At 35.8% G+C, this 27,381-nt stretch overlaps 1 protein-coding gene across 2 annotated transcripts in view; it reads left to right on the forward strand.

The window, feature by feature from the left end:
• The window catches only part of RIT2 (Ras like without CAAX 2), a 402,841-nt gene that overhangs the window by 189,553 nt on the left and 185,907 nt on the right, over nt 1–27,381 (forward strand). For both annotated transcript variants that reach the window (XM_025886656.2, XM_073898273.1), the window contains one exon: nt 9,774–9,965. In XM_025886656.2, coding sequence (XP_025742441.1) covers nt 9,774–9,965 — 192 coding nt within the window. The remainder of the gene's footprint in view (nt 1–9,773; nt 9,966–27,381) is intronic.

Here is a 27,381-nt window from a genome sequence, read left to right on the forward strand (position 1 = left end):
AGAGCGAAGCATATGAGTTACAATACGTAGAGTTACAAATGCAAAAACCTGGAAACTGAAGTACTGAGCGTGGTTGGCAAGAAGAAACAAAAAGAAAAATAGCTGTCAAAAACTGTTTTCGTAAAATTTCCTTTAAAATTGAAAGACACTCTCAATGGGACAAAGCTTCAGATTTTTTAAAGAAAAAGTGATTAAAACAATCCCTGCCCAGCGCCCCCCCCCCCAGACCCACACAAACTGATCCAGATGAAACTGCTTTACATCTAATCCCTGTCCCTCTGGTCAATCCAAAAGATGTGTTCCCTGATTGTGGCTTTCCACTCTCCCCCCTTCAGTTGTTATTGCCCATAAACCAGATTTCCAGTTTCTGTGGACAGTTCCTTTCAGGTGTCTAGGGTCAACTCTAACTAGACAAGGGCAAATCTGTGTGAGAAAAAATGGGCCTTAAATTACGGACTTTCTCAATCCACTTTTTTGTTACTGCTTCTGTAGTTTCCCAGGCTCCAGAGCTACAAAACCTGGTGCTAGGTTTAATTTAATTCTTGTCTTTAGAGAGGAAGTGTGATATGATAAGTCTTTGATTTCCTAATTGGCAGCTCTTGGACTTAGGCCATATCATTTAGTATCTTTCCTTTGCTCTTTTTCTTTCCCCCTAACTAATGTGGGAGCTAATAATGAGTAAGGACATGTGCAAAAGCCCAATCTATTGCCTGGTATTATTGATAGAACCATGAATAGCGTGTTTCCATTTCTTCTCTCTCATGCCCAAGCTGGTAGGCATCAAGTCTTTCCTTTTTATTCCTTGAAATGTCAGAAATAGTTCTCTTCTCTCCATTTCTCTGTTTTGTTACCTCTCATTCAAATATTTTCCCTTTTATTTTTCCCTCATGGAAATTCACTTCAGGATTACTGTAAAAGTCTTCATTTTTTCCCCCTGCCTTTAACTTCTCTTCTCCCCATTACTCCTGTTGCCAAATCAATCCTACTGAAATAGGGCTGCAGGTTACTTTCCTCTAAAAAAAAAAAATTCTCTTGAGTTTTTGTTTTCCTATCACATCAAATCTGAAACCTGGTTGTCAGGACTTTCCAGAATGTGACTTCACTCAACACCAGGAACATGCCAGCCCTTTACATATGCCATACTCCTGTCTTTTTCAGTAATAACATTTCCCTTATGAAGTATATATTTCAGTCCCCTACCACATATCCCTCATTTTCTCCCCAATCCCATACTTCTTCTAGCCCTGTACATCTATCATTGTCCTGTCTTATGTTCCTTACTAGGGTCAGCAAATTTCAGGAGTGACTTAATGTCAGAGTAGAATTATCACTGCCCCTTTTGCTGAGAGACCTGCTCAGAGACTGTCTCTTTGGAGTTCTTCTCACATACACTCTTGGATGCTCTTTTGTGATTCTACCATGCCAATAGGGCTGGTTTCATGGGCCAGGAATTGTGCAATCACCCACGGCTCCATGCTGAGAAGGGTCTTGTTCTTGCTTTAATGCTCTGCTGTTGCTGTCTTGAAGTGCTTAATTTTTGAACAAGTGTCCCCACATTTTAATTTTGCACTGGGCCCCATTAATTATGTAGCCTGGCAACCTCTGCATTTATTTTGAGTGGCATTGAGGTAAGAGCCTTACATATAGGAGTAATCTTCACTATAGCCAGATTTTAGGCACTATGAATCCACCACTATTCAATGACATATCTAGGCATTAAATCTAGGGCTTCCTACTTTTTCCAGCATTAAAATCAAAATATTTTAACTATCATCCACAATCTTAACATGTATTTTCTACAAAACAGCTTTTCTGTTACCCTGCTTGAGTGTTGCAGCAGTATCATTGAGTAAATCTGTAAAATGTTTGGTGAGATTTAAGTTGAAAAACACAATTTGAGACTTAGAAAACCTGCTACTGCAGATCCTGTTTGACATTGAGGGCATTGTACCCTATTTGAAATCTCATAAGAGAAAATGCATTCAGCTCTAAGTGCTCAGGGAGAGACTCATGTCACCTGACACATTAGTATGTTGTTGTTATTGACCACAAAAGTGATGGAATTGATCATGTTCCTAGTGTAGCTTTGATTGTCTACAAGTTGAGTCAAATTTGCAGATCAAGCTGCTTTATCTTGATTTCAATGTTCTAATTTCTATTCGTTTCCACATTTGCTCATATTTTTGTTTCATTATATGTATTAAGCCATCTCAAATCTGACATATCTGTCACATAAGTGCTCAATAAGTATTTGATGAATGAGTTAGGCAGTATTCCATGATTTAATGCATTCCTGAAAATACAGGAGTGTCAAATATTGAAAGGCAATGAAAGACAAATGTATAGTGGACATGGTTATGTTCTCTGAAAACTACAAAATAGTATAAATTCATTAATTATATTTGGCCTTTTAGATACCTTCTTTGACCATTTATTACCAGCATTTATAAAAGTTCTTCATCCATTTCCATTTTAATTGAACATTCTCAACTGCTTCAGTTTGAGGCTGAAGAACCACCACTACTATTGATTTCAGTCTTGGTACTTTGCATCAATTACAGCAAATTTATGAATCCTACATTTTCATCACTTTGATAATTTCATATTTTTATTCCTTCTTTAAAAACATGCAAACAAAAGCAACAACCACCGTTTTGCTCCTCTGACCACCTCCAAAAACTGAATTGTGAACTGGTATGCAGGCCCTTGATGTTTAAGTGCCATGCAAATGCTGAATTTGGATCATGAAAGGTGATTTAAGGGAAACAATACATAATCTTTGGAAGTAAGATTGCGTGAAAGTTGAGGAGCCCTTTATGGTTGGCAAATTAAGAAAAAATAACACATCTCATTTCTTCCACCAAGTCCTCTTTGCTTTCTTCCTGCAAACTGCTCTTGCCATTTTCTAAGTCCCCATGGTTCATGTAGTACTTCATTGCCCTTCATTTGTTTCCTCCTGGCCTATTTATGCTTGGTCAACCAGGACAGGGTCAGACTTTTTTGGTAGTTTATGTATCTGACCACTTGGCATAGTGTCAGCTGCATGAGTGGATTATCTTTTCATTTACTTTTTGAGTACTAGGGATATAAGTGTGGTATGGAGATGTGACTGTCATGAGTATGGCAACCATAGACAATGGTAAATGTGTGTGTTGTGCTAGAAAGCATTTGGGGGTTGGCTTGACCGTAGTGCTATTGCATTTTGTAAACAGTGTGGCACTCATACATTGTAGTAGCATTCATTGAATACAACGGGGAGCTGGTTCAGTCCCTATATTTCTGAAAGCCTGCTTAAAATACTCTGATAATTAAGAGACTCTGATATGAGATTAATCAGGATATTTTGTGTTCAGAATTAAGAGTATTCTCACCTTATTTTAATACAAGAAAACCTTTCAAAGGGAACTGATGAAGCTACAGCATTGTACTCGGAACAGCTTAGATAATCTTTAGATAATCTTAGAGAAAGGGGCACCTGGGTGGCTCAGTTGGTTAAGCATCTGACTCTTGATTTCAGCTCAGATCTCAGGGTTGTGAGATCGAGCCCAGTGTCAGGCTCTATGCTGGGCATGGAGCCTGCTTGGATCTCTCTCTCTCCTCCTCCCTTGCCCCATGGCCCCCAATCCCTCATTCCCTCTCTAAAAACAAATATATATATATATTAGAAATGGTTATGTTTGTAGTATTTTACACAGATCTCTTTCATAGATATTTTGTTACTTTTGGATAGCAAATGGAATCTAGTCATGTTCCTGAATAATTAACCAAGTTTCATTTATAACAAGCAAATGAAGAAGAGATTAACATTCAGGATACACAGAACATAAAGATCTTTAATTCGTGGGTGAGCAAAGACAGAAGCAACATGTTGAACATAGCATTTTTCTTATAAAGTGATTTCAGTGTCATATTATTAAGCTGATACTAGCTGTAGAGATTCTGCTCAACTTTCTGTGTCACACCAGCTTCCAGTGCATCTTTTTTTTTAATTTTACTATGTTACATTAGTCACCATACAATGCATCATTAGTTTTTGATGTGGTGAAACACGATCCATTGTTTTCGTATAACACCCAGTGCTCCATGTAGTACGTGCCCTCCTTAATACCCATCACCATAACCAGTCTCCCTCCACCCTCCCCTCTAAAATCCTGTTTGTTTCTCAGAGTCCATAGTCTCTCATGGTGCATCTCTCCCTCCGATTCCCCCCCTTCATGTTTCCCCTCCTTCTCCTAATGTCCTCCATGCTGTTCCTTATGTTCCACAAATAAGTGAAACCATATGATAATTGACTTTCTCTGCTTGACTTATTTCACTTAGCATCATCTCCTCCAGTCCCAACCATGTTGATGTAAAAGTTGGGTATTCATCCTTTCTGATGGCTGAGCAATATTCCATTGTATATATGGATGACATCTTCTTTATCCATTCATCTGTTGAAGGGCATCTCGGCTCTTTCCACAGTTTGGCTATTGTGGACATTGCTGCTATGAACACTGGGGTGCATGTGGCCCTTCTTTTCACTACATCTGTGTCTTTGGGGGTAAACACCCAGGAGTGCAATTGCTGGGTCATAGGGTAGCTCTATTTTTAAATTTTTGAGGGACCTCCACACTGTTTTCCAAAGTATACCAACTTGCATTCCCACCAACAATGTAAGAGGGTTCCCCTTTCTCCACAACCTCTCCAACATTTGTTGTTTCTTTCCCTGTCCATTTTTGCCATTCTAACTGGTATAAGGTGGTATCTCAATGTGGTTTTGATTTGAATTTCCCTGATAGCTAATGATGATGAACATTTTTTCATGTGTCTGTTAGCCATTTGTATGGTCTTCTTCAGAGAAGTGTCTTTTCATATCTTCTGCCCATTTTTGGTTCTTTGAAAGAATAAGATCGATAAACCACTGGCCAGACTTATCCAAAAGAAAAGAGAAGGGACCCAAATTAATGAAATTATGAATGAAAGGGGAGAGATCACGACTAACACCAAGGTAATAGAAACAATTATTAGAAATTATTATCAACAACTATATGCCAATAAACTGAGCAATCTGGATGAAATGGAGGCCTTCCTGGAAACCTATAAGCTGCCAAGACTGAAACAGGAAGAAACTGACAACCTGAATAGGCCAATAACCAGTAACGAGATTGAAGCAGTGATCAAAAACCTCCCAAAATCCAGAGTCCAGGGACTGATGGATTCCCTGGGGAATTCTACCAAACTTTCAAAGAAGAAATAATACCTATTCTACTGAAGCTGTTTCAAAAAAATAGAAACAGAAGGAAAACTTCCAAACTCATTCTATGAGGCCAGCATTACCTTAATCCCCAAACCAGGCAAAGACCTCATCAAAAAGGAGAATTTCAGACTGATATTCCTGATGAATATGAATTCCAAAATCCTCAACAAAATCCTAGCTAATAGGATCCAACAATACATTAAAAGGATCATCCACCACGACCAAGTGGGATTTATCCCCAGGATGCAAGGGTGGTTCAACATTTGCAAATGAGTCAATGTGATAGAACACATTAATAAGAGGAGGGAGAAGAACCATATGGTCCTCTCAGTTGATGCAGAAAAAGCATTTGACAAAATACAGCATCCTTTCCTGATTAAAACTCTTCAGAGTATAGGGTTAGAGGAAACATTCCTCAAGTTCATAAAATCCATCTATGAAAAACCCACAGCGAATATCATCCTCAATGGGGAAAAGCTGAGAGCCTTTCCATTAAGATCAGGAACACGTCAAGGATGCCCACTCTCACCACTATTGTTCAACACAGTACTAGAAGTCCTAGCAACAGCAATCAGACAACAAAAAGAAATAAAAGGTTTTCAAATTGGCAAAGAAGAAGTCAAACTCTCTCTTTTCGCAGATGACAGGGTACTTTATGTGGAAAACCCAAAAGACTCCACCCCCAAATTACTAGAACTCATACAGCAATTCAGTAATGTGGTAGGATACAAAAATCAATGCACAGAAATCGGTTTCTTTCTTATACACTAACAATGCAACTGTAGAAAGAGAAATTAGAGAAGTGATTCCATTTACAATAGTACCAAAAACCATAAGATACCTTGGAATAAACCTAACCAAAGAGGTAAAGGATCTATACTCTAGGAACTACAGAACATTCATGAAAGAAATTGAAGAAAACACAAAAATATGGAAAAATATTCCATGCTCATGGATCAGAAGAATAAGCATTGTTAAAATGTCTATGCTACCCAGAGCAATCTATACCTTCAGTGTCATCCTCATCAAAATTCCAATGACATTTTTCAAACTGCTGGAATAAACAGTCCTAAAATTTGTATGGAATCAGAAAAGACCCCGAATTGCCAAGGAAATGTTGAAGAAGAAAAACAAAGCTGGGAGCGTTACCTTACCCCATTTCAACCTATATTACAAAGCTGTGATCACCAAGACAGCATCGTACTGGCTCAAAAACAGACATATAGACCAATGGAAGAGAATAGAGAACCCAGATATGGACCTTCAACTCTATGGTCAAATAATCTTTGACAAAGCAGGAAAAAACATGCAATGGAAAAAAGACAGTCTCTTCAATAAATGGTGCTGGGAAAATTGGACAGCCACATGCAGAAGAATGAAACTCGACCATTCTCTAATATCATATACAAAGATTAAACTCAAAATGGATGAAAGACCTCAATGTGAGACAGGAATCCATCAAAATCCTAGAGGAGAACATAGGCAGTAACCTCTTTGACATCGGCCACAGCAACTTCTTTCAAGATACATCTCCAAAAGCTAGTGAAACAAAAGCAAAAATGAACTTTTGGGACTTCATCAAGATAAAAAGCTTCTGCACAGCAAAGGAAACAGTCCACAAAACAAAGAGGCAACCCACAGAATGGGAGAAGATATTTGCAAATGACACTACAGATAAAGGGCTGGTATCCAAGATCTATAAAGAACTTCTCAAATCCAACCCCCAAAAAACAAGTCAAAGAATGGGTTTCCAGTGCATCTTTAAGAAAAACCTATATATGCTTTGAAAAGTGTTAGTATGGATAAAGTCAGCTAAGAGGAAGTATCCTCCCCTTTCATTGGGATAGCTTAATTATATCTGTTTTATTGGTGGAGAGTGTCTCCTATTTGGAGGGGAAAAAAAAACCTTAATTTTCTGATTAAGCATATTTGAGAAATACTCTACATTTATATTTAATGCAGCTCAAAGAGAATTTTATGCCTGTACTCCCAGTGACAGCTTCTATTCTGCAGGATTTGTACCAGAGATGATAATAAGCTTAATTTGTACTGTATTTTAAAAATCGATCAAAGCATTTTTATATCTGTTCTTTCACTTGATCCTTTCTACAGCCCTGTAAGATGGGTTAAGTGTGTGTCCTAATCCCTTTTGACAAAGAGGGGTATTGAGGCACTGAGGGGTTAGGTGATTTTTTAGAGGACATATTCTGAGTAATGGAACTAGAAGTCATGTACTGTGCTTCCCATGTTCTGTGCTCAGATCGTAAAGACCACTTTTGAACACAAACACAGTTATATACCCCAACATCTAGGTGCAAAGCAAAATCAAACAAGGAACTCTAAAATACTAAGGCTAGAACCTCATACTTGGAGACTTCAATTCAGAGCAGATGGGAGGACTGGTAGATCTATTAATATAACATATATGTGACTTGGAGTCTAGTTAACCAGCACAATTAGATATTCACTCATTCATTCATCTAATATTGTTCTCTGTGAATTTTACTTTCCTGTACTTTGCCTGTCTTCCTAATAGGTGTTGGACTTCTTCAAATTTATTAGTCTTTTCTCTACGATGTAGTTATTGTTAATGTACTCAAATGTATTTTGTTTCTTATGTCTCACATAGAACCTTCTCCAGTGAGAATTTTTTTCCCAAATCCCCAAATCAAAGAATAAAAAACATTTCAGTTTTTAAAATAAAACCATATCTAGGAGAGAATTTGTAAATGGGTAAGAAACATAGGAGATGCTCAATATGACTCTCATATAAATACAGATCAAAGAAACAAGATTCTATTTTTTACCCTAAAACTTATAAAACGTAGAAAAATTCGATAAGTGTCATGAGTGAGAATGAGGGGAACAGGTACATTTACATAATGTTGGAAAGAGTTATTGGTACGATATCTTTGGTGAGATCACTATTTTTCAAAAGTAAAAATGTGTGTTCTCTCTCATCTAGCAATACTATATTGCTCAGATATACACCTGTGCAATGTGGATGTTTAGGAATCTATACTGCAGTATAGTTGATAATAGGAATAAAAGGAAGACCTCTAAGTATCTGTTTATAGGCAACTAGTTACATAAATTATGGTACATGCATTAAAGGAATTATGATACATTCATGGCAAACAATACTTCTTTGCATTTAAATGGAATGATCTCCAAGGGATATTAGGGGTATTAAATCTTAATTAAGGTTAAAAGTAAAAATTGTATACACTATGCCCATTTGAGTATAAAAAGTATGTAGGTGTCTTTGCTTATGTGTACATAAACTATTTCTGTAAGGGTAAAGAATCTATTAACTGTCATGCATTTGGAAAAAACTGGTGTTGAGATAATAAAATTAATTTTATATACTTCTGTACCTCTTGAATATTTTGCAATGTGTATATTTTTCAATAGACAATAGACAATAAGAATTTTAATGCTTAAGATAGTAATTGACAAATACAGTGAGCTGTAAATTGTAAAATAAATTTTCTCCAGTTTAGTTTGCACTTTTATGGTTTTGATCATTTACACTGATGTAATATATCATTTATATTTTCTTAAATATCACACATATTTCTACAGTGATTCTACCATTTCTATTTGAAAAATGTAATTATTAGTTGGAGAAACCTCACTGAGCAATTTCAATCCGTACGGCTCTAGTCAGTCCACATCAGCTAGTCCACATCTTGCTTGTATCTGACCAGCGCTTGTGATTTTAACAATGGATTCAACAGAGTAACAGTGAATGAAAACTTCCGACTAAAAGGAATGTTTCAGATTGCAACTCAGACCAAATACTGAATTTTGAGTTGCCAGGAAATTGTAGGTCAGTTGGGCTGCAACATGAAAAGCTGGTACAGCAGTGTCTCCCAGGTTGGGACATCGGTACCTTCGGAAGGTGATCCTGTCCTCCTCTGCAAAGAGAAGAGAGGATTTAAGAATGAACAGAACGTGGAAAGTAGTACCCCATGACTCCGCCGTCAAGTTCCCTCTGTTTATGCCCCATAGGGAGACGAATCTAAGAAAGCTCAAGCACATAACTGGGTTTGGGATTATCTATGCTAATAACTTCCTCTGTTCACAGGGATAATCAAGGTTAAACTCGTGTTTCTTTTCATCTTTTTGAGGAGAAAATTAGTTCCTCTAGGTTTTAAAGTTTAGAGTATACAAATTTAGATTCCCTTTCCTAAAACTAGACCATTAGGTAGAAAGCTATTAAAAGGATATGTATAATCCCTAAGAGTTCATTAGTTAACCTGCTATTTAACATATCTCCCTCAAGATCTCTCAAATCAAATTTTCTATGATTAAAGATCAACACTCGGAACACTTTAAAGCATTCAGATTTCATAATGGTACAGTTAGACCTCCTTCTGCTTTCCTGTATGCAAAGCCCAGAAATAAACTTTGATGAAATTTCTACCCAAACTACCTCGTCTCATAATTTATCTACTTTTGACCTCTTATTTTATTGACATGTTGGCTTCACTGTTTTAAATTACGTAACAATTTTGCTCTTTTCCTGCAGGCAGAGTTCACAGCCATGCGGGAGCAGTACATGCGAGGTGGGGAGGGATTCATCATCTGCTACTCTGTCACTGACCGCCAGTCATTCCAGGAAGCTGCCAAGTTTAAAGAGCTCATTTTTCAAGTCCGCCACACCTATGAAATTCCCCTGGTGCTGGTGGGTAACAAAATTGACTTAGACCGGTTCCGCCAGGTGAGTGCCAAATTTGGTTTGTTTGTTCTTAACTCCCAGGGTACCTAGTACTTGGTCAAGTCTGGCTGCTCTCCAAGGTTCATACTGAGAGTTATGAGAAAGAAATGATGCATGTGATTTTCCTGAGAAATCTTTGAAGTCCTGGTAGATTGTGTGAGCTGCCACTATATATCCCATCCCACATGCTATTCGGCAGTGTCCTCACCACTCCAACAGGAGACATAGTCCGTTTCTCCCGTCTCCTTGGATCTGGGCTGGCCCTATGATTGGTTGTGGGCAGTAGAGTTTAGTAAGGGGTGAGGCTGTATACTTTCAGAGTTTGAGCCGTTAGAGTTCTGCAGCTTCCGCATTTGCCACTTAAAATGCTTGTTCTTGGGATCCAGCTACCATGTAAAGACCAAACTAACCATTAGAGTTCCAGAATCAGAACAAGCTTCACTTGTCAGGTTAAGAAGTGCCTTCCATATACCATCAACCTGCTTCAAGCTGCCTCTGCTATATCATTGTGATCCTCAGTTCATTTCTCTAGACAAACAAAATTGATAATGCAGAAACCATGGCTAGTTTCTAATAATGCAGAAACCGTGGATTGTGATCCACTACCAGATTTCATGTAGTTCATTATAGTTTATTCTTCTCTGATCAGGCACTATCAGGGCCTGATGGGCAAGCTGTGATGGCTTCATCTCCACAGGGTAATAATATTTGTCTTCCTTGTACTCCTTAGTACTCTTAAAGAGATTAAATAAACAAAACCTAGTTCAGGGACCAGGCGAATCATCTCACAGTTCTGTTGCCATGACTTACTTTGTACAAAATTAAATTACTAAGAAATTGCATGCAAATCAAATTTTTATAAATCAAATTCTCTAAATTGAATGGTGTAATTCTAATTTTAGATGCTTTATCCTTATTTGCATTGACCTTAAATTTGAGCTGGATTTTAATTGTTTGTATGTTTCCAGTTCATGATTTTTAGACTTAAAATAGTCCGCTAATAAATCCTTTTGCTAAGGTTAAGAATCTTCACTAAAACAGTTCTTTCCTATTTTAAGTGCTTTATATATTTGGATTTTTGTATCTAATGCATCTTAAGTTTTCTTAAAGTGAGAATATCATATAGAGTCAATGCTTATAAATCTATGCTTAATACAGAAATATTTCTATGACTTAGTGTAGTACATTTTTGTAGTGGCATTTTTTCCTATATTTTACTTGAAAATCTAAGGATCTTAAAGTGGCAACTGAATATTTTTTAGAAGCTATAATACTTGTCTCCTCTGCACCTGTTCTCCTGCCTTCCATTGTTGTTTCTCTTTCTCCAAAGCAATGTTTAGTATGATATGGTTACATGGCTATGAGAAAGGAATTCAAGTTTATCTCACCAGCTAAATATGAATCTATTCTGTGATACTTGACAAAAATGAAGAAGGGAAGTATAGGTCTAGTGGTGAACCTTTCAGATACTCCTCCACTTTTTTTTTTAAGGACTTCCGGGAAGTGACATGAGGGAGCACCCTGAGATGGAAGTATACCATCAGTGATTACATGACGGCCTTTATTGCACTTCTCAGAATTCTTAGAGAACATAAACCTTATGCCTGAATGCCAGTCAAGAGCTACAAGTGGCTCTTGTAAGCTAGTGGATTTGAGAACATTAGGGAAACTTCTTCAGGCAAAAGTTAATCAGATTGTCTCTAGAATGATGGCTCTCCATGATTCCAACACTGGCTGGCATTTGCTTTCCCCTCACCATCCTGGCTCTGTTTCTGCTTCCCTAGGCTCAAAAGGGGTTCAACGGAATCTCTGTCTTAGCCTGGGTAATTGAAGATTAGCAGTGATGAGACTCAGAAACATCACATACATCGCCGAAACAAATAAGAAAAATGACAGTAAGCTGAGTAATTTAGCAGATTTGACAGACTTTTCCTTTCAAATAAAAGCAAGTAAACAAGATAGTCACAGAAAGTGCAAAACCCATGAAAACTCAAATTACAATTTGTTTTAAAATTGCTCATGTACCAACGTCTCCAATAATGAAGTGTTGATATGCAAATTTGGCTTCTGGCTGTGGTGTTTGTGATGGGAATAATTGTTCCTATAATTGTAGAGTGGTTGTTTCTTTTCAAAATGCCTTCAATTCACACTTTATTTTAATCCTATAGCTGCCCTGTGTAGTTGTAAGGCAAGCAGTTGATGGATGAGGATATTTGAGAAGTAAATATACTGATAGAAATTGATTTTAATAAAATAATGCTGTTAGTGTCAAATTTAAGACTAAAACCCTGATCACATGTACTCTTTTTCTTATGTTAGTCTTCAAAGGTTAGGTCTCCATTTTAGGGTTCATTTTTTTTTTCCATGTAAAACAGAAAGATGCTGACACCTGCATCATCTCTAGCTCAAAGGAGTTTTGAAGAGTCCTAGAGTAATAATGTTAAACTCTGGAAGCTTCTGAAGGAAATCATGCTGGTGCTTATGTTCAGTGCTAAGAGGCAGAGAAAGTAGGGTTTTTACTTGGTGGCTCTTCTTCCTCCTCATAAAAAGTGACTGAAAGGAAAGTGCTGATGATGACAGATGTTTATTGTCATGCTTGTTTGGTGGAGGGGGTGGCTGCCTTCTGAATCCATCTTGGTGAATCCCAAGTCCCTCTATACCATAAAAAAGAAACGAGTTTTAGTGCCTGATGTCCTTCATCATTAATGACATCTTTAAGCAAAAATATTGAAGGGTTCTGTTTAGGATTGAGTATTTTCTCTGAGAACAATATTCATTTTGATACTGATGATGCATTTAGTATTGTAAGGCTCCGTAGCAGGCACTTAGCACACATAATTTTACTTCATCTTCACCACAAGGCCACGAAATAGGCTCCTTTATGATCCTATTTACCTATGAGTCATCTGAAGCTTTAAAGATTCAGTGACTTGCTCAAGGTCACATAGCTAGTTAGGGCTATGAGAACATGTCCAGCGTTTCTGATTTGAAATCTCACTTTTGGCCTCCAAACCATTGTTTTTCTTGATTTTTTTAAATATCAGCTTCAGGATCTTAGCATGCTCCTCAGAGGATAGAACATAAGCAATTGGATTGTATTGGAGCAGAAAGGAGCAAAATGCTAACACTTTGGAGGTGGAGTGAGGAGCTCCAGGTGCTGGACAAGCCAGTAATAGCCAGAACTTGGGAAGAATGTGAAGAAAAGTAAGGACAAGGAAATGATGCTCAAAACTACTGAAAGGCACTGTTTTATGATCAGTAGCACAATTTTATCCAGAGTCCATCCAGACTATTATAAAGCCCTTTTTTAGATTCCCAGACTACATTATGTCCCTGAGCTTGCATGGTCTTTGTCCCTACTATGACTTCAGCTATCACACTGGGGAGTGGAAGGCAATAATTTCTCCTTTTTTGTTTTTGCAAAACCCTGATCAACTGTGCAAGGTAAAAATGGTGTTATGAATGGAGTGAGTTCCAAGGATCTGGGAGCTGGTTTAGGAAAGTTTTACATCAGTCGCAGACCACAAACTGTTTTATCCTGAAGATAGACCATGACAACCCTTTCAGGGCTGACAATCTAATTGCAGTTTAATACTCATTTTGAAGCCTTGAAATTCTGCTTTCCACAGCCTTACTAACTCTGTGAATGCAGATCTGGGATCATGAAATACTCCTTGTTTCTTCTTCAGTGATCTATCTAATGAAAATGGTTCAATTCCTTTACTGAGAGGGGGCCTATAAAAGCTGCAGAGATCAGAAATTGCTGAGTTAAGAAAAATAACATCTATTTAGAGTTCTGCCAAGCCTCTGCTTATCTTTGCAGAGCAGTGGCAGCTTTGCAGCACAGTGGAGGAATGAGTAACCCAATCTCTGTTCTCTGCATGTGATGTAGAACATTATATTAAACAACAGACCTAAATATTGAACAGTATGACACCATGCATAAGTGCAATTGTTGCTGAAAACCAGGAAAGTCAATGTGGGCAGCATTTTTGAGGAAGGAAGATGCAGAATGGAGAAGCATCCTGACCAGGTAGGAAGGAGCAGGTAAATGATGACAATTTTGGGGGGAAGGGCCAACAAGAGTAGCTAGAGGAGGAAATGAATGGTGGGGCTGTGAGTACGCACAAGCCGTGGAGTATTGAGGAGGAGGAGTTGGGAAGACCAGCCTGCCCGGGACATACATATCAAGTAGCCTCAGAATAATTTCATAGATAAGGCCTGCCTTGAAGACATACTTTGTCAAACACAAAGCATAAATATGTACCAGAGTGTCTTGGATATGCTGCAATTGCAAATACCACTCAAATTTTAAAAAGTGAAAAACAAAGGAGTAGTAATTCATCTTTTATCAATACATTAGATAATCCATATCAACGCATTTTTCCAATGACGAGGGTTTATATTTTTTATAGGAAAAGAGTTGTGGTAATTTATGCAATATTATAGGGATACACATTTAAATTTAACAATTTTATAGCCCTATTTGTCCTTTTCCATAACATTTTCTTTATCTGCGATTTCATTTCATTAAAAATGCCAATGTATTAACTCCAATTAAGATGGAAAAAAAGCAAAACAAAGCTTAGAGTTTGATGTAATTTATCTAGATTGAATAGGTTTTGAAACTAGAATTTGAAACCAAATCAGTTTTCTGATCCTTACATAACTTTTTTTTTTTTGCTAACACCATTTTATCATACAATTTATTTACCAAATATTTAGTAATGGGTAGCAAGCACTTTTTTAAAATCTTGTTGTTTGGGAGTGAACATGATGGATAAAAATTTTAGAAGAATCTGAAATTAGAGTAGGGGAGATAAATAATGATCAGTTTGAGTGTGAATGTATCAACTGCACACTGCAAAAATGGTGTCCTGAGTAAAACTATACGCACGTAGAATACATCTGTATATATACACACATATATAGGAAGAGAAATAACTTCAAATACTTGAGCAGAGTTGTGGCATGAAAGCGTTTTCATTATCCATCTAGTTATTGGAGGGGGGCAAGAATGGAAGCAGGAAGACCAGTCAAGAGATTGAGTCATCAGGATAAAGAATGATGGCAGTTTGTGTGAAAGCAATAGACTATTCATGGATTCTGTACTGTTCAGCTCCCTGACAGGATGACAGGTGACAAAATTACAGTGAGGTTTGGAGACCTTGCATGTAGGGACAAACTGCTACATTGTTCAGTGGCACCTGAGGACATTGTTACATTGTCACACAAGACAGTTAATGTCCGTGATGGACTCTTCAAGACAAGGTTAAGGCATATACTTAGCAAATATTTTTTAGAAAATAACGAAGTATATCATCAAAAGAATCAGATAGTCCTGAATTTGAATTCTCACTGAGACAATTACTGTGTCCTTGGACAAATCAGTGGCAAACTCAGTGAACACCCAAATTCTCCTTCAAAGAAGTACATCCAGCATAGAGATAGGAGGCATAGTCTGTATGTAGACCACTTCAGGGCCATCCCCAGCTACACAAAGCCTCCTTGTATGAGGTCATACTCTTCCCAGGGATACCCATTTCCAGTGAAGTGTGGACATAAATACCTAGCCACTGCAACCCAATGGGACACCATGACAAGCAAATCTTGCTCCAGATTCCCATGTTGGTCTGTCAAAGACTCGTTGGGTTTGCATTGTCATTCAGCTTCTCCCTTGACCCAATCCAGCTTCCTACTCCTTCCTTCACAAGTGTTGATCCCTAACCAATATCATGCACTCCAAAATCTGTCTCAGTGTCTGCTTCTATAGAATAGGGATAATACCACTTTCATAGGTTTTTGGGTAGAGTAGATGAGATAATGTTATTAGATTATCTAGTACAGTGCTTAGTACAAACTAGGGACTCAATAAATACTATGCACTACCATCCTCATCCCTCATCTGGATTATTTAAATACTCTTTGGGTTACTATGTTCTAGTCTGCTGTTTCACAAGTTAGACACTAGCAAATGAAATACGTAAGGTTTGTGTCAAGAGGACGAGTAATTAAAACTGGATGAAGGCCCAGCAAGTTTTCTGACAATCAAAGTGCATGGGCTTCGGTACACAGACTTTGTAAAATCAATTTTGGAATTATTTTCCTAATTTTCAGATATGAAACAGTAGCAATCCTGGAGTAAATGAATTTTGAACAAAGCTTTGGAGGAAATCAGTGCTTTTTTTCTGTTAGATCATGAAGGAAATCTAACTGAGTAAAAACTTGTAATAAATGAGAAAGACATGAAAAAGATTATTGGCCACTCCAGAAAAGCTAATTTTTCCATGTATGGACAAACTCATCCTGGATGAGACCTGTGGTTCTCAAATTATAGTTTCCTAAACAGAAGAACCTGTATTAACTAGAAACATTATTGGAAACACACATTCTCAGGCTCTATCTTAGTCCTCATAAATCAGAAACAATGGAAGTAGGCACAAAAGTCTAATTGAACAAATGGGGTGATTTTGTAGCAAGCTAGAAGGGCTAGAAGGCATATAGATGAAAAGACATGAGGTCATTTATACTTTAGACTCCATAAGAGAGAATCTAGACCCCATGAGCATTTTCAAAGTCTTAAATGAGATATTGGAAACCTAAAAGAAAAATACACATGCACCTCACACACACACACAGGCACCTACATACATAAAAAATGCTTATATCAAAAGAACAGTGATGAAAATAACATGAATTAAATCCACTTCTCCAGGCAAATGTGTCATAAAAAATCTAAATTTTGCTGCATATATTGGGCACCTACATCTAAGTGGCATTCCATTTGGCAGTTTCATGTTTCATTGGAACAGAGGTTGTGTCTATTCAGTTTGAACTGACATAACTGTTTGCTTACCTTCCTTATTTAAACGGTGTTACAGTGAATTGTTTGGTTTTCATGGATCGTTGGCCACATTTGTAAAATTGACAAGTCAGTAGAAGCGTCTAGAAATAAGCTTCTTTTTAAGGAAAAGAGGAAAGGAAAGCTGCATGGGGAATCAGATTGGAGCTCTGAAATGAAATCCAAGATTACAAAGTTGCTCTGATCACTTATAATTTTTCAAAGCAATCACTTAAAAGAGCTGCCTGAAAAGAAATACCAAGTAAGTGAAGCTTTAAAATTCGAGATTTCAGCTTTCCGTGCCCTTCCCTAGGTATCCTGGTGTAGCCAAACTCTGACATTTGTGATAATTTTCAATTCTCAGGCTTCTGGCTTTATCCAAAAAAGCAAAACAAAACAAAATGAAACATCGTGTGTGTGCAGGTATACGTATAAATATAGGTATCATAGAAACCAAGACAATCCTGTAAATCCAAAAGAATGATACTGATATGTTGAATTACAAATACAGGTTTTCCTTGCTATCTGCAAGTAGAGTTCCTATGAAACCTTTCATGAGCCAGAAGGACGTAAAGCAAAGAAGTAAATAGCATTCTGTAAAAGTGAAAAACCATTTTCAGATTTCATCCCAATAGCAAAAACAGATACTAATGTAGGTAGCTACATTAGCAACAGCGAGGTTTCTAAAGTGAACTTTATGGTAGTGAAGGAAACCTATTTTCTGAGAGAGGAACACTTCCTGTTTGCATACTGGAAACTTTTTAACTTCATTCAACCATATGTTTAGGAAATTACATAAACATCTTGATTTTAAATTTATTTAAAAATAATTGTACAGGCACAGGGGATTACAAACAAATGGGTAGAGATGCCCTGTGCACCCTTCTCTTAGCCTCCCCAGTATTATTATGTTACATAACTATAAAATATCAAAACCAAGAAATTGATATTAGTTCAATCCATAAAGGTTATTGAATTTCACCAGTTACACATACTCATTTGTGGGTATATGTGTGTAATTCTATGCAGTTCTATCATCAATGTGGCTTGCATAACCACCACTACAATCAAGATACCCAGTTGTACCATTACCATAAGACTCCCTTATTTTATTCCTTATAGCCACATGCATTCCCTACCTACCCCAGTCCCTAACTCCTGGCAACCATCAGTCCACCAGTCCATTCTCCATCTGTACACAGTTTATTTCATGATTGTTACATACATGGAATCATCCAGTACACATGCTTTTGAGATTGGCTTTTTTCATTCAACATTATATCCTGAGGCACATCCAAGTTTTGTTTATCAGTAATGTGTTCCTTTTTATTACCGAATAACATTAAGTTCAGATGTAACCACAGTTTATCCATTCACCCTTTAAAGACATTTGGATAGTTTCCAGTTTTCATTTCTTATAAATAAGACTGCTGTGAACACTTATATACAAATTCCTGCATGAACTCTAGTCTATAATTCTCTGGGATAAAGGCCCAAGAGTGAAATTGCTGGGTCTTATGATATGTCCATTTTTAGTTTTGAAAGGAGATACCAATGTATTTTCCAGAGTGTCTGTACTTACTTTACATTCTCACCCTTGCCAGCATTAGACGTTATCACTATTTTTCATTTTAGACATTCTGTTGGCTATATAGTGATATCCCATTATGGTTTTAATTTGCATTTCTCCAATGACTAATAATATTGGACATCTTTTCATGTGTTTATTTGCCATCTGTATAGCCCTCTTCAGTGAAATGTCTGTGCATGTCTTTTGACTATTGTGTAATTAGATTATTCCAGTTATTTATTAATTGTTTTTTAGTATTAGGGTTTGAGAGTTCTTCATTTACTTGAGATTCAAGGCCTTTGTCAGATATATGATTTGCAAATATTTTTTTTCCCAGTCTGTAATTTGCCTTTTCATCCTTTTAACAGGATCTTTGGCAGGAAAAACTTTCATTTTGATGAAGCCAATTTTTTCTATTTCTTGAATAAATCATGATTTTGGTATAAAATCAAAGACTACCACTTAGTCCTAGGTCCCAAAGATTTTCACCTATGTTCTTTTCTTGAAGTTTTATGTTTTACAATTAAGAACACAATCCATCTTGAATTATTTTTTGTATAAAGTGTTTGGATTTTTTTGCTTTGTTTTTTGGAGTTTTTTGATGGTGGATGTTTAATTGCTCCACACCATTTATTGAAAAAGGCTATTCCTTCTCTACTGAAATGCTTCAGCGGAGGAGTCCATTTTTTCTTTTGGTCTGTTTTTTGTTTTCTCTCTGTTTTTCTTTTGGTCTGTTTTCTCTCTGTTCAGATTCCATTGATCTGTCTTTAATTTACTAATTCTGTCCTTTGTTTTCTCCACTATATAGACCACCCAGTGAAGGTTTTTTTTTTACATTGAGTAATTTTTTAAGTTTTTTTTTCTACTTTGTCAAATTTGCAAGTTTATTGGCATAAAATTGTTATAATAGGTTCTTATCATTTTCCTGTCTGTAGAAACTGAAATGATAACCCCTTTAATTTCCTGATAGTGTTAATTTGTGCTTCTCTTTTTACTGAACAGCATTGGCATGCATTTATCAATGTTGTTAATCTTTTCAAAGCACCAACTTTGGGCTTTATTTTATTAATAGTGAATTTTATTCATTTTTAATTGTAAAACATACCATATAGTTCTGGAATAAACCCATGCCTCAGTATATTATCCTTTATATATCTCACTATTTTTATTAGATTATCTTAGAATTTTCCTATTTTATAATTGCCAGGTTTTTATTTTGTTTTTTTTCCTAATTTTTTTGGAGTTTTATTTACTATTCTGTTTGTGAATGCTTAAGATGGATACTTAGCTCATTGATTTTCTTCTGTTCTTTTATGATTTATGCATTTAAGGTTGTAACTGTCCCTCTACTGAAGGCTTTGGTATAGCTATCCCTTAAGTTCTTATGTCCTATTTTATCATTAAGTTCAAAATATTTTCTAATTTTGCTTGTGATTTCTGCTTTAACTAATGGGTTTTTCAGAAGTACAGCCCTTAATTTCTGGGCATATGGTGACTTATGAGGTATTTTTTATTGAACTTCTTATTTTCCACTATTTTTCATATATGCTGTATAATTTTAGTCCTTCGAAATTTGTAAAGTGTTGATTTTTAACATGCCATATGATCACTTTTGGTAAATGTCCCATATATATTTGATAAGAATATATACTTTTGCATGGCAGTTCATGTATGTGCAGATTTGCAGTAATTTTCTTTCAATAGTTTGAAGATAGAATTCCATTTCTTCTAGTATCTTTTGTGTTGGAAAAATCCGATACCCATCCAATTGTTAATTGAAGGTACTCTGCACCACACCTCCTTTACCATATCTCCCACCCCTGATGATTTTAAGATATTTCTTATTGTCTTTAATTTTCAAGATGTTTACTCTGATGTACTTATGTGGCTTTCTCTCTCTTGTTTACTTGCTCTCTCTCTGGATGTGTGTTACTTGTTAAAGTCTGTGCTTTTTGAGTTATGGCTTATTTTTTTTTTAAATCAGATTGGTAACATTTTTAGTCATTACCTCTTCAAATATTATTTTTGTATTATTTTGCATTCCCTTCTAGGATTCCAATTAGACATATGTTAGTCCTTTTCACCTTATCCTGTGTTTGAATTATACTTTATTTTCTGTTTTCCATCATTTTATCTCCCTGTGTTTCATTCTAGATATTTTCTTCTGAATGTTCTTTCTGTTTACTCTTTCTCCTATACCTAATTTGATTTAAGCTTATCCACTGAGTTCTTAATTTCAATTGCTGTTTTTAAATTCTAGTAATTCTCCTTTTAAAATTTCATCTCACTACAAATTTTAATCTTTTATGTCCTTGAAAATGTGAAACACATTTACTTAAAAACGTGATGAATAACTTTTTTATCCACCTAAATTCTTTTTTTAAAAATTACTCTTCATTTTATAGTCACTGTGATTTATCAAATTTACTTCTGGAAGGAAATTAGAAAGACTAAAAAAAAAAATCCCACATGAAATTAATCTAATCAGGAACTTCGTCATGATCTGTCCCTCCAAGTCTACTAGTTTATTTCAGTGGGAGGGTTCAAAATTACCTGGTAGGCTATTACCAGAAGGGAATGTACTCTCAACTTTTAACGACATGTTCTTTCATTTGCCAGTGGATTCTTTGCTATGTCAGTTAAGCTTGTTGGCCTTGTAAATACATCTAGCTGTTCTAAACTGATCATAAATTAAATACCAATTAGTAGGATTAAGTTTCATTTTTGAAAAGCTCTATGAGCTACATGTACCAGATCCTGGCCCCTGAGGGCCCACTATTCTTGATAAGAGCCAGGACTATACCCATCTGGTCCTCTGTTGGGACTTGGGAGGCAGCAGCCAAGTTAGTAGATGGTAGAAGTGAAGGGAAGCAGGGTCAGTCACATACAACTGGAAGAGGGGTTATGGTAGATTCTTCCCAGCCTGTGTCAAACACCCTTGGTAGGTCCCTGCTTTAAGCCTTGTGTTTGTTTTTCTCCAAATATGTATGTATCTGATCATTTTTTCCTTTGTACACAACCATTCTCATCTGCAGAGTAAATTCCGATGCCTGATCCCATCTAAACACAGGCCTTGTGTACCTCTGTCATGCCAACTTCCCATGCCTTGAATTTTAAACCATCAGCACATTAAACCAATTACTCACTGAACACCACACACTGGGGTGCCCTTCCTGTTGTGACCTCTACACTTGCTATGCCTTTGTATTTTTCATACTGTATCCATTTATGTACATCTGCCTACACAGATTGTGCACTAAATGGAAAAGGGAACTAGTTTATACTAAACTAAAAAGTCAGAAGAAAGACTTTAAACAAAGGTCAAAAAAATATTGGTTTTTGTTCTTTTTGTTAGACACAAAGTGAGGAAAAATGGAGAGAAACAGAAGGTTTGAGATAATAATTCCATGGAACATCACCATGCTAAGGAAATATGTGTACATCCTTTGAAGTACCAACACTATGTATAATAATGGAAATGATGAGACAGACCAGGAAGGAAGCTAGGCTAGTCTGAGCCTTGAGTATAGTGTAAGGAAACGGAATAATTGGAAAAGCTTCATTGTTTTTTGGTAGTGATTGTCCTAATGGAGGAAACAAAGCCATTTCCTAATTTCAAACAAAATCTCAGGCAAAAAAGACAGGTTTTGAAATGCAGTGTTCTATACACAGCAATTAATGAGGTATGTCATCTGTTTCCAATCTATCAGTAATGCTACAGAAATGAGAATAATCTGCAATTAAAATTACCATGAGGAGCAGCAGGGGAGAGGTTGGGTAGAAGATGGTTTTTCTCTAAGAAACCAGTAATGTCAGAAGCATTGTTGGAATATCTTAAGTATATCATGCTATTATTTAAATTAAGATTTATCTTTTTCTTATAAAATTTGCTTCATATAGAAAAGATCAAGGAATAAATACATAATCAAGGAAGACATTTCTTATAAAGAAATTCATGCAGTAATGACAGTAATATGATTTTAGCACTTTTTTGATTCTATTTTGCTGTATATGTGTCTATAAAAATGAGACACTAGGAGAGAAAACAGATTGGATTTTGTTTTGAGAATAAAAGAAAACTTGGTTCTTGCCTCATGGCAAATAGAGTCATAATAATGGGCAGAGTGTAAACTGAACATGTAATGTGAATTCAGGCTGGCGGGCGACTCTCGACCACAGAACACATCTCTCTCGGCATATTGAAACTTGCTCTTCAATATTGGGGGGTACAAATTTCATTCCAAGGGAGAGACAAGGCTTAAAATGAAAATACTCTTAGAAGAGGCAGATACACACACACACACACACACACACACACACACACTCACATCACACATATATGTGTATGTGTGTGTATATGTTTACCTCAGTTACTTTAATAAAAGGAAAAATATTGCTTATAAATTTAAGTTCCTCTTTTCCTCCTCAGTCTTTATCCCTAGTTGTGGGTTCTAGAGCAAGCCTCCTTACCTTATCTGCTCTCTAATCATAAATACATGTTTCTCTACATTTATAAATCATGTGTAGTTAGAAATAATAGGTATTACAATTTTGCCTATTGTAAAATTTGAATATATTTAAATACATCATATGGGATAGACACATATTCATATATATTAGGTATACAGGTCTACCTATCTATGTATCTATGCATGCACCTTGCTCTTGTTTCACACAAGGTTATTATTTTGATCTATATGTTGACATATATAAACCTAGTTCTTTCATTTTAAAAATGGTTGCATATTTCGATCAATTAATATATTGCAATTTATATTGACCTGTTGTAAAATGTTTCCACATCAGGTTTTTCACATTACCAGCAATGCTGCCATGAACATTTCTTTGCCCATCTCCTCAAACACATGTGCAAAAACAGCCTTAGCAGAAATGGTTTGAAGTGAAATAGAACTGGGTGAAGGCATGCAAATTTTCACTTTACTGGTTATTGACAAATTGCTTTCCAAAATGATTGTACCAATTTATGCACCCTCTAGAATGTGTTAAAAAAATCCTCTTTCTAACATCCTAATTATTATATTTTACACTTTTGTCTGTCTAATGTGAGAATTTATCATTCCTTTGCTTTGATTTCTGTTCTCCTGGTTACTAGTTAAGTTGGACACTTTTTCATACACCTTTGTTGTACCCTTCCACGAACTATCTTTTTACTCTATGCCCACATTTTTCTTGTTACCCACCTTTTGTATATGAATTAATAGGAGTTTCTTACATATTCTGATGAATTCTTTCTTATGCTTTATACACACACACACACACACACATACACACACACCCAAATATACCAATTTATCACTTTTTTCACATTATCTTGTTTCCTTTGTGAGTTGTATTTCAATATTTGCCTAAAAATTTCTTTAGCAAGATAGGACTGGTATTGCTGGTCAATCTATTATATAAATTTCATAATTGTTTTCTTTACTATATCAAATTCTGAAAGAGGTCTAAGAGGTACATATTGAGACTGAAGATTTGTCTACTTTTTCTTATTTTGTTAGATTGAGTCATATACAAGATGATTTTCTTAAAAGCACATGGGTATATGTGGCATCTTCTAGATTACTTCTTTTTTAATCAACAACATAATAACGACATTGTTTTTATAAATTCACCAAAATGGATTGTAAATTTTAGTCCTGCTCTGGTCTAAATTACTTGTTTAAAAATTTCAATTCTAGTACAGAATGTTAGTTCTAGTGCAGAATGTTAATGTATAGTATTATATCAGTTTCAAGTATACAGTCTAGTAATTCAACAATTCTATACATTACTCAGTGCTCATCAGGGCTATCATCAGGATAAGAGTATTCCAATCCCCTTTACCTATTTCACCCATCCCCCACCGACCTCCCCTCTGGTGACCATCAGTTTTTTCTCTGTAGTTACGCTTCTGTTTTTTGTTGTGTCTTTTTTTCTTTACCCATTTGTTTTGTTTCTTAAGTCCATGTATAAGTGAAATCATGTGGTATTGGTCTTTGACCAACTTATTTCACTTAGTATTATACCTTCTCATTCTATCCATGTCATTGCAAATGGCAAGATTTCATTTCATTCTTTTTATAGCTAAGTAATATTCCACTGTATGTATGTGTGTGTATGTATATGTATACATCAGCTTCTTTATCCATTCACCTATCAATGGACACTTGGGCTGCTTCCATAATTTGGCTATTGTGAATAATGCTGCAATTAACATAGGGGTGCATATATCTTTTTTAATTAGTGTTTTTGTATTCTTTGTGTAAATACCTGGTGGTGGAATTACTGGATCATAGGGTAGTTCTATTCTTAATTTTTTGAGGGACCTCAATACTGTTTTCCATAGTGGCTGCACCTGTTTGCATTCCCACCAATGATGCACATGGGTTGTTTTTTCTCCACATCCTCACCAACATTTGTTTGTTGTGTTTTTTATTTTAGCCATTATGACAGGTGTGAGGTGATAGCTCATTGTGGTTTTGATGTAATGATGAGTAATGTGAGCATCTTTTCATTTGTCTGTTGGCCATCTGTCTCTTCTTTGGAGAAATGGGTGTTCATGTTTTCTTTTTAATTGGATTATTGGGTGCTTTTGTGTGTGTGCGTGCTGAGTTGTGTAAATTCTGTATATATTTTGAATACTAACCCTTTATTGGGTATGTCATTTGCAAATATATTTCCCCATTCAGTAGGTTGTCTTTAGTTTTGTTGATTGTTTCCTTTGCTGTGCTGAAGTGTTTTTATTTTGATGTAGTCCCAATAGTTTATTTTTGCTTTTGTTTCCCTTGCCTCAGGAGACACATCTAGAAAAATGTTGGGCAATGTCAGAGAAGTTATTACCTGTGCCCTCTTGTAGGAGTTCTATGGTTTCAGGTATCAGATTTAGGTCTTTAATCCATTTTGAGTTTTTTTGTGTATAGTTTGAAAAGGTAGTCCAGTTTTACTCTTTTGCATGTGGCTGTCCAGTTTTCCCAACTCCATTTGCTGAAGAGACTTTTTCTCATTGCATATTCTTTCCTCCTTTGTCAAAGACTAATTGACCATGTAGTCATGAATTTATTTCTGGGCTCTCTGTTCTGTTCCACTGATCTATGTGTCTATTTTTGTACCAGTACCATATAGTTTTGATTATTACAACTTTGTAGTGTATCTTGATAGCTGGGATTGTTGATACTTCGTTTTGTTTTTCAAGATTGCTTTGGCTATTCAGGGACTTTTGTGCTTCCATACGTATTTTAGGATTGTTTGTTCTAGTTCTGTGAAAAATATTGTTGATATTTTGATAGGGATTGCATTCAATCTGCAGATTGCTTTGGATAATATAGACATTTTAACAATATTTTTTCCTGTAATTCATGAACATGCAATGTGTTTACATTTCTTTGTGTCATCTTCAATTTCTTTTATCAATGTTTTATAGTTTTCAGAGTACAGGTCTTTCACCTCCTTGGTTAAGTTCATTTCTAAGTATTTTATTATTTTGGGTGCAGTTGTGAATGGAATTGTTTTCTTAATTTCTCTTTCAGTTCCTGCATTATTAGTGTATAGGAATGCAACACATTTCTATACATTGATTTTGTATCCTGTGACCTTACTGAATTCATTTATCATTTCAAACAGATTTTTGGTGCAGTCTTTTGGGCTTTCTATATATAGTATCAGGTCTTCTGCAAATAGTGAAATTTTTACTTCTTCCTTATCTATTTGGATGTCTTTTATTTCTTTTTGTTGTCTGATTGCAGTGGCTAAGATTTCCAGTACTGTGTTCAATAAGAGTGGGTAAGAGTGGTCATCTTTGTCTTGTTCCTGACCTTAGGGAAAATGTTCTCAGCTTTGCCCATTGTATGCTGTTTGCTATGGTTTTTTCTTATGTGGTCTTAATTATGTTGAGGTATGTTCTCTCTAAATCTACTCTGTTGAGGGTTTTTATCATGAATGGGTGTTGTACTTTGTCAAATGTTTTTGTGCATTTATTGAAATGATCATAAGGTTTTTTACCCTTGTTGATGTGATGTATCACATTGATTGATTTGCATATATTCAACCACCACCCTTGCATCCTTGAAATCAGTCTCACTTGATCATAATGAATGATTTTCTTTATTGTTGGATTTGGTTTGCTAATATTTTGTTGAGAAATTTTGCATCTATGTTCATCAGAGATATTGGCCTGTAGCTCCCTTTTCTTTTGTAGGGTCTTTATTTGGTATTGGTTTGAGGGTAATGCTGACCTCATAGAATGAACTTGGAAGTTTTCCTTCCTCTTCTGTTTTTTGGAATTATTTGAGAAGAACAGGTATGAACTCTTTAAATATTTGATAGAATTTTTTATCTCTGAAGCCATCTGATCCTGGACTTTTGTTTTTTGGGAGTTGTTTGATTATGGATTCAATTTCCTTGCTGGTAATTGGTCTGTTCAAGTTTTCTATTCCTTCCTGTTTCTGTGTTGGTAGATTATATGTTTCTAGGCATTTATCTATTCTAGATTGTCTAAATTGCTGGCATATAATTTCTCATATTCTCTTATAATGCTTATAAATACAAAATTTATGTGTCAGTTATTTCTCCTCTTTCATTTGTGGTTTATTTATTTGAGTCCTTTGTTTTTTTGATTGATGAGTCTGGCTAAAGGTTTGTCAATTTTCTTGATCTTTTCAGAGAACTAGATCCTGGCGTCATTGATCTGTTCTATTGTTTTTTGAGTTTCTATTTCATTTATTTCTTCTCTAGTCTTTATTATTTCCTTCCTTCTACTGGTTTGGGGTTTTGTTTGTCCTTTTCTTTTTTTTTTTTTTTTATCTTCTTTAGGAGTAAGATTAGGTTGTTTGAGGTTTTTCTTGCTTCTTGAGGTAGGCCTGTATTGCTATAAACTTCCCTATTAAAACAGCTTTTTCTGCATCCCAAAGATTTTGGACCAATATGTTTTTGTTTTCATTTGTCTCCATGTAATTTTTTTATTTCCTCTGATTTCCTGGTTGATCCATTCATTGTTAATAGCATGTATTTGT

This window comes from Callorhinus ursinus, unplaced genomic scaffold (assembly GCF_003265705.2).
Source record: "Callorhinus ursinus isolate GAN/ISIS: 27379988/994484 unplaced genomic scaffold, GSC_fseal_2.0 scaffold11, whole genome shotgun sequence".
Taxonomy (NCBI): Eukaryota; Metazoa; Chordata; class Mammalia; order Carnivora; family Otariidae; genus Callorhinus; species Callorhinus ursinus.